Source organism: Elephantulus edwardii, unplaced genomic scaffold, assembly GCF_000299155.1.
Source record: "Elephantulus edwardii isolate Elephantulus edwardi_28Jun2011 unplaced genomic scaffold, EleEdw1.0 scaffold00129, whole genome shotgun sequence".
NCBI classification, from domain to species: domain Eukaryota; kingdom Metazoa; phylum Chordata; class Mammalia; order Macroscelidea; family Macroscelididae; genus Elephantulus; species Elephantulus edwardii.
The window spans coordinates 7,349,316-7,356,598 of NW_006399879.1; the positions used below are offsets into that span (position 1 = coordinate 7,349,316).

Here is a 7,283-nt window from a genome sequence, read left to right on the forward strand (position 1 = left end):
TCTCCTTACAACATGTCCAAAGTATGTCAGATGAAGCCCCAGAATCCTTGCCTCCAAGGAGTTGCTTGGTTTAATCCTCTCCAGGATGAATCTGTTTGTTTTCTTGGCAGTCCATGGTCATGAAGTGAGGGAAATGTAACATTACATTAATACCTTCGGCGCATCTCAGAGCAAGGGATTAACTTTCTCCTGCTACACACCAGAGACCTGAAAAGCAAAGCCAAGATACACCTAATGGTCTAAAAGAAAATGTGTTAAATTTTATGTGTTTGTTTGCATGTATTTGATGGGTAATGACGTTTTTCCTATGTTGTAATGTTAAGATATAGTGTCAAAATGATCACTGTATGTTATAATAAGGATATACTGTCTTTAGAAAAAGTACGCAAGCTTACTAGTTGTGACTGGAAATACTAAAAGGGGAAAATATGTCCTGGAGAAATGATTGTTGAAAGCAGTAGAAGTAGAAGGCACGGGACTTCTCCTGGGGCTGGAAAGTAGTGGAATCCACTTCCCAGACAACATGCCTCCAGAAACTCGATGAACTCTGATAAATGTCGATAGTTGTAAAGGCTTCAGGCCTTTTGTTCATAAGGTCGCTATGAGTTGTGCTCAAAGGCCACCAACAGCAACAGCTGTACTCTGAGGAGATTTCTATCTGGACTGATTAGTAGACACGGTTTGAACTTCTGATTGAGTAGAGTTGCATTTGGAGTTGTACTTTTGATTGAGTAGAGTTGCATTTGGAGTCATCCAGCAATAAAGAGAGGTTGAGTTTGGGCATGGTTCATCAACACCATTGACCTAGCATCCACTGATGCACAGATAAGCTCAAAAGTGTTGCTGGCTTGAGGAGCAGGAAGTCATGAGGACTCCATCTACTTGACCAGGTCCCCTGTTGGGACGTAGACAGACTGAAGAAACCAGTTGGTCTGAAACACAGGAAGAAGGATGAACCGACAGTTCACAGCTGGTGCCCGCCTGGACCTAGCCACTGATGCCTGGACATGAGGTGAGCAGAACGCGAGCAGATGAGGATGTTTCATGTTGTGAGCTAGTGCTGACTGCTGGACCTGCTGGTCTGTCCTTGACTGGACGTTGCTTATGGATACAGATGCTAAATGTCCTAACTGGAACAGAAGATTCTTCAGAGAAAGGAACACACTTGCTTCTTCAGAGTACTTGTTTGATTGTTGTTGTTGTTAATTGTCTTCGAGTTGAGTATGTCGTATAGTGACTCTATGAACAAAAGGCCTGAAGCCTTTCTATAACTATTGACATTTTTCAAAGTTCATAGGGTTTCCAGAGGCATGTTGTTTAGGAAGTGGATGCCACTCCTGCTAGGAAGATGCAAATCAGAAGTTCACTATCTACAATGGGGGAGATTGAGGCAGGAGGCATGAAGTTGCTGGCTTGTATGCCTTCATGAATATAGTTCTTATTATGGTTGTGAGGGGAAATCTAATTCTTCAAGTGTGAGGGTGATGGCTAGGAAAACCAGGGTGGTCTCTGGATGTCTAAGGTTTATGCTTCAAAATTGTATTTCCTAGCCAAAAAATTAACTGTTTGTTTTATGCTGCAATAACTGTTGTGTTAAGGAGAGAGGATTAGGATGAAATACAAGACTCACTCTACGAGAGGCATATATAAGCTCACAGGACATCAGCCCTAAGCCCCTCTCTCCTGGAAACACTCGCTCACCTGGGACATAGCTTGCAGGACATCAGACCTGGGACATAGCTTGCAGGACATCAGACCTGGGACATAGCTTGCAGCTGTTCACCGGTCTCTGCACCGCTGGCCTGCATCATCCCCCACAGCGACCACCCAGCTGTGCCAAAACTGACAGTCCACAGGATTCTGGCCTGTGGTTTGGTTCACCAGTGTCCACAAAGCAAACCTGTGTATCTACGGCCTTGTAACTAATTCTCTTGACGAGCATGAGTCCCCGAGAGACCTTTTGGCAAATCACTGAACCCAAGAGACACAGAGGATCTAGGAAAGTGAGAAAAGGAGCTATTGATGTCAGAAACTACGGACTTACACGTCAGGCCAAGCGTTTGGGGTAATATTGACCTGACACTTCTTACAAGTGGTTTGGTACTAATCTTAGCAGACTGAATTATTAAAGTATTACTCTGATACTTTTTTAATAGTTCTTTCTGCTAGGTACTCAAGAACATCAAAGTCAACTTTTCCAACAAAAATTTGAAGAGAAGAATTAAAAAAAATGTAGCATAAAGTGAAGGGAAATTGCAAGAGAGAAAAAAAAAGTATCTTCTCTTCAAAAGTTACAAGATGAAGTTAAAGCTGAATCAAGAACCCTTTCCTGAAAATTACCAAGAAAAACTCCTTCATTCTTGGTGCCACATCATTCTTGAAACAAAGACATTCCAAACACCCTCTAGCCCTAGCCCCTCCTTTCACGCACAAGTCAAATTAGCAAACTGAGTAGGAACAAGACTGAGAGGTCAAAACCTCTGACGAACAGGGTGAGACACAGGCATGGCCCTTTCCTCAGAAATAAAAACCTGAGCAGATCTTCCCCCATAGGTCTCAGACTTGGGTCTGCCCAAGCAACCTTCTGCAAAAGTAAAATGCTTTGCTAAGATCTTCTGGTATGTTTCTGTCATGGCACAAAGCCATGTTTCTAACAACAGTTCCTGGGAAGGCTGGTCTGGGAGCACTCAGGCACTGGTCTGTGCCCCCTAAGCTCCTGGCCTCCCCATCACTGCCTCCCTCTATAGGATTGGTCTTTCCTCACCCTCATCCCCCAGCTGTGTCTGTCCCTCATGTCCCCGGGGGCTGTCCGTCCCCAGCTGATGCCTCATCACACAGGCTGCACATAGAAGCCACTCAGCACTAAGGCTGCCCAGTGAGAGTGGGTGCTTAGACACCCTGAGCCCCCCAGCACTCATCTCCCCTGAGTGGTTCTCAACGTCCATCACACTGAGGGTCAAGGCTTGGGCAGGCCAGCCTCCACCACAGGAGCCTTACAGCAAGGCCACAGCCTCTGATACTCCCAGCTCAGAATGAACCTGTGGGCCGCAGCCCCCAGACTACCCTAGGCTGAACAGCCACGTGTGTGCCATGCACGTCAGCACAGAGCCCTGCCCACAATGGCCACTTACATGTGCTGTGGTCTCTGGAACCTGGTCCAGACCAGAATGTGCCTCCTGTGTGTGCTGCGGCCCCTGGAACTCTCCCCAACCAACTGTAACCTATACATACTATGGCCCCCGGATCCCCTACACACCAGCACAGGCCTCCTGCGTGTGCCACAGCTCCCACGATGAGTCTATATGGAACAACCATGCATGTGTGACACAGATGCCAGCATGGAGCCCAGACCACAGGTGTGGGACCTGTGTGCCGTGGGCCCTCCATACCCAGCCCAGAGAGGAACAGCCCCCTGCATGTGCTGTAGACACTCTGAGAAGTGTCTGGTCGTCTCCAAGAGGACACAACCTCTTCATCCACCTAGAGGTGAGTCTGACCAAATTACCTACACTGTCAAAGCCCTCCTAAGGTTCACTTGGTAGATCTCACGTGCTTCCCAAACAAGGCTCCCCAGAACCCTGTTTCTCCTAGTAGAGATGAGCTCTCTCTGTGTTAGGGACTAAATTTGGCCCTGGGCTAGGGGACAGTGAGTCTGGAGTGTCAGAATGCTTGAAAATTGGCTTTTCTAACCATTGCATTAGACCTCGTTTGAAGAGCATGATCCCCAACTACCTTAACTGCAGACACATGGTCGCAGAAATCATCAACAGCTGTGGGACCAATATCAGAGAGTTTTCCACACTGTGGAAAACCACAGTGATGGTTTAAGAGACTCTGTAGAGACTGTGGTGAGAAACCCTGAAGATGAAGGTCACGGTCAAAGGTTTTACTTTGCTGCATGACTGAATGAAAAGCTGATCTGTAACTGCTCTAAGATAAAGTTTCCTGTGTGACTGAGGAAACCAGAGGCATCTTACATCAGTGCTGCTGAACCTAACCTGGGCTTTGATTAATTGAGGAATTGTGCCTTGTTAATCTGGTTTGGGACCACTGGACTAAACCTGGACTTGCCTTCTCCACTCCTCAAACTATTTCCCCAATAAAACCTCACAGCTGGGAGTAAAGTCTGTGAATCCTATAATGAAAACTGGATCCAATGATTGGTAGAAATAGGTGCAGGAGCATGGAGGGTAGCCTGTCCGACCTGGTAGATATTTTGGTACTATGGATGTTATAGACAGTTCCCCTTTATGAAGAGGGTAGAAGCCAGGCTTGGCCACCCTCATGCCGCAGCTAATCCTTGTACAGAGTTGGTTTGGTGTTGTTTTTTTTTTTAATGTCACTATTTTTTGTGTGTACCGTCAAATCAGATCTGACTGGTACAGGAGGACATTGTTCCTCCTTCTCTAGCAGAGCATCTGGTAGATTTGAACTGTGCACCTCTGAGCCAGAGTTTGTTTTAAAAAGCCACACACACAGTGGAGCTCTGTTTTGGCCGCCCTAGGAGACTGAGGGGCTGTGACATGTCCTTGGGCTTTCCCATTTCCTGTAGATTTTCTCAGGACCTCAAATGCTCTCAGTAAGTTCTCATCACAGGTGACAGAAGCCTCCACATGCCGTGGCATGTAGGTCAGTGCTCCCCAGGTGGGGTGGGTGCTTTCCAGGCTGAGCCAGTGCTCCCCAACTTGTTCCCATGCTGGAGTCTGGTGTTGCCCAGGCTAGATTAATGCTCTCCAGCCTGGGTGAGTGCTCCCCAGCCCGGGTGACTGCTCCCCAGCCTGGGTGAGTGCTCCCCAGCCTGGGTGACTACTCCACAGGCTGCATGAGTGCTCCCCAGCCCAGGTGAGTGGTCTCTAACCGGGTGAGTGCTCCCCACCCAGGGTGAGTGCTCCCCAGCCCGGGTGACTGCTCCCCAGATCGGGTGAGTGCTCCCCAGCCCGGGTGACTACTCCCCAGCCTGCATGAGTGCTCCCTAGCCTGGGTGAGTGGCCCCTAACCCAAGTGAGTGGTTCCCCAGGCTGGGTCTCTACTCTCCAGCCCGGATTAGTGCTCCCAAGTCCAGGTCAGTGCTCCCCAGGCTTTGGGGTCATGAGACTCTTGTTTTCAGGTCACTAGGCACCATCTGGAAAGCCCTGACTACAGGCTCAAGTCCAAGCTTCTTGGCAGGACATAGCCATTCATCATCCCAACCCTTGACCTGTCCAGGCTCAGGTCACCACCTCCTCCTCCTCCAGGCTCAGGTCACCACCTCCTCCTCCTCCTCCTCTCCACTCCAGTTTACAGCCACTCATCACTCCACTGCGGACGGCCCAGAGAACAAACAGATACATGTTGGAGAGAGTGCAGCCAGAGTGCTCCCTGGAGGCAAAGCTGACAAAGTGTCATCTCACATACTCCGGGCGTGTTGCTAGGAAAGGTGATTCCTTGGAAAAGGACATCATGCTTAAAAAGGTGGAGGGATGGTGAAGGAGAGGAAGACCCTCAACCAAGAGCAACCACCACCAACAGATTGCAGCACTGGGCTCGGGTGTTTCAGACTATGAGGACGGCACAGGACAGGGTTCAGTTCTTGTCCACAGGTCACTGTGAGTCACTCGACTTGACAGTACCTAACAACGTCACTTCATCCCTGACCTGCACAGTCTGGGGACACCCTCTCCTTCTCCCCTCCACACCTGCACTGCCCTCCACTTGGAGCCTTGACTTTCCCCAACGCCTCTCACTACTGTCCATCCTGGAACATGGACACATCCATCTAGATCCAGGTGACCCACAGCCCATGGTCCCCGCGGTACTCCCAGGGGAACTGTCCTGGCAACCACTGTGCCCCTGAGATCTGCCTGGGAGTGGACAAGCGTCCACTGCTCTCTGTGGCCAAGAGCTGAGCTCTGGCCAGGACGGCACAGGCCTCAGCGTGGACTCACCAGCACAGGGCACTCCCTGCCTTCCTGCTGACCAGACAGTGGTTCTGCAAGATTCCTCTCCATCTTGAGGTCACCTGCAAGGCCACCGGTGGAGAGGTCCAGGCAGAGCAGTAGGACAACAACCCAGAACACCAAGCCCTGCCAGTGAACCAGTTCTGGCTCACGGCGCTGCTGTGGGCCTCAGAGAACGAGCCCTAGAGCCCAGCTGGCCCTGGCTCTGACGACACCATGGGCCTCTGAGCAGAACGGGCTCCCAGGACTTTCTGCTGTGGACGCTCGGGAAGGCCGCCGGGCCTTTCTGCAGTGGATGCTCGAGAAGGCCGCCGGGCCTTCCTCTGAGGCGCCTGCAGAACTGGACCTGCACCATTCTGTCAGGAGCTGGAGCCACACGGAGGCAGGAGGCCCATGAGTAGAACCAGAGGCTCTGCCAGCAAACCTGACTCACAGCCGCCTTCAGGACTGACAGCCGCTACCCTGCGCACGGGCTCTGAGCCTGTGGCCTCACAAGGAGCAGACTGCCTCATTCCCCGGGAGAGGCTGCGGGTCCAACATCTGCCCCGATGCATAATCCCCCGCACCACCAGGACATCTCTCCTAGGTAAAACCACGGACTGGTTCCGGGCATCACCTCACTGCAGGAAGCAGGGCACCAGGAGATTCTCCAGCCACTCTCGGGTGGGCGCGTGCAAACGGCCAGATGTACCCAACAGTCAAACACCAAGGGCCCGGGGTTCTCTAGGCTGAAGGGCCTGAGAAGTTGGTTCTCTCTCCCCCTCCAGGCCCTCATGACCTCCTTAGAGAGAGGAGAACGGCCAGAGCCCCCAGCTCGGCGTTCCCAGGACAGATGCCTACTTGCCTGCACTGAACAAAAAGGTCACTTGGATACGCAGTTCCCCTTGGACTGAGCGATTCTGGGGCAGGTTCACCTTACTGTGCCTCAGTTTCTCAGCCCAGGTCGTTACCCCTGGCACCCAGGGAGGTGGGCCTCGGCTTCCCAGGAAGGCCCTCCCGCGCCCCTGCCCGCCCGAGCTTACCCGACGGGCAGGCTCCCTTCTGCAGCTGGCGCACGGGCGTCCCCGAGAGCTGCAGCGCGCGGCGACTGGCTGCCTGCAGCGCGCACACGTCGGCGTAGGTGTGCCCGTCGGTGCCGCACACGGCGTGCGCCCAGCGGCAGCGGCAGGCTCCGCGCGTGCACTGCAGGCTCTCCCCGCACGGCGCGTCCAGCGGGCCTCCGCACGGCTCGCCCTCGCCCGCCGCGCACACCAGGCAGCAGTTGCAGTGGTCCGGCACGTAGCCGCCGGGGCAGCGGGGGCTCGGGCAGCGCGACACGTCGCAGCGCGCCGGGCACGACGCCGCCTG

At 52.4% G+C, this 7,283-nt stretch overlaps 1 protein-coding gene across 1 annotated transcript in view; it reads right to left on the minus strand.

Moving 5' to 3' along the window:
* HTRA3 (HtrA serine peptidase 3) overlaps positions 1-7,283 on the minus strand; it is a 73,171-nt gene that overhangs the window by 38,982 nt on the left and 26,906 nt on the right. Inside the window, exon 5 of the mRNA XM_006893667.1 lies at positions 6,959-7,280. Within this exon, the coding sequence (XP_006893729.1) occupies positions 6,959-7,280 (322 nt within the window). The remainder of the gene's footprint in view (positions 1-6,958; positions 7,281-7,283) is intronic.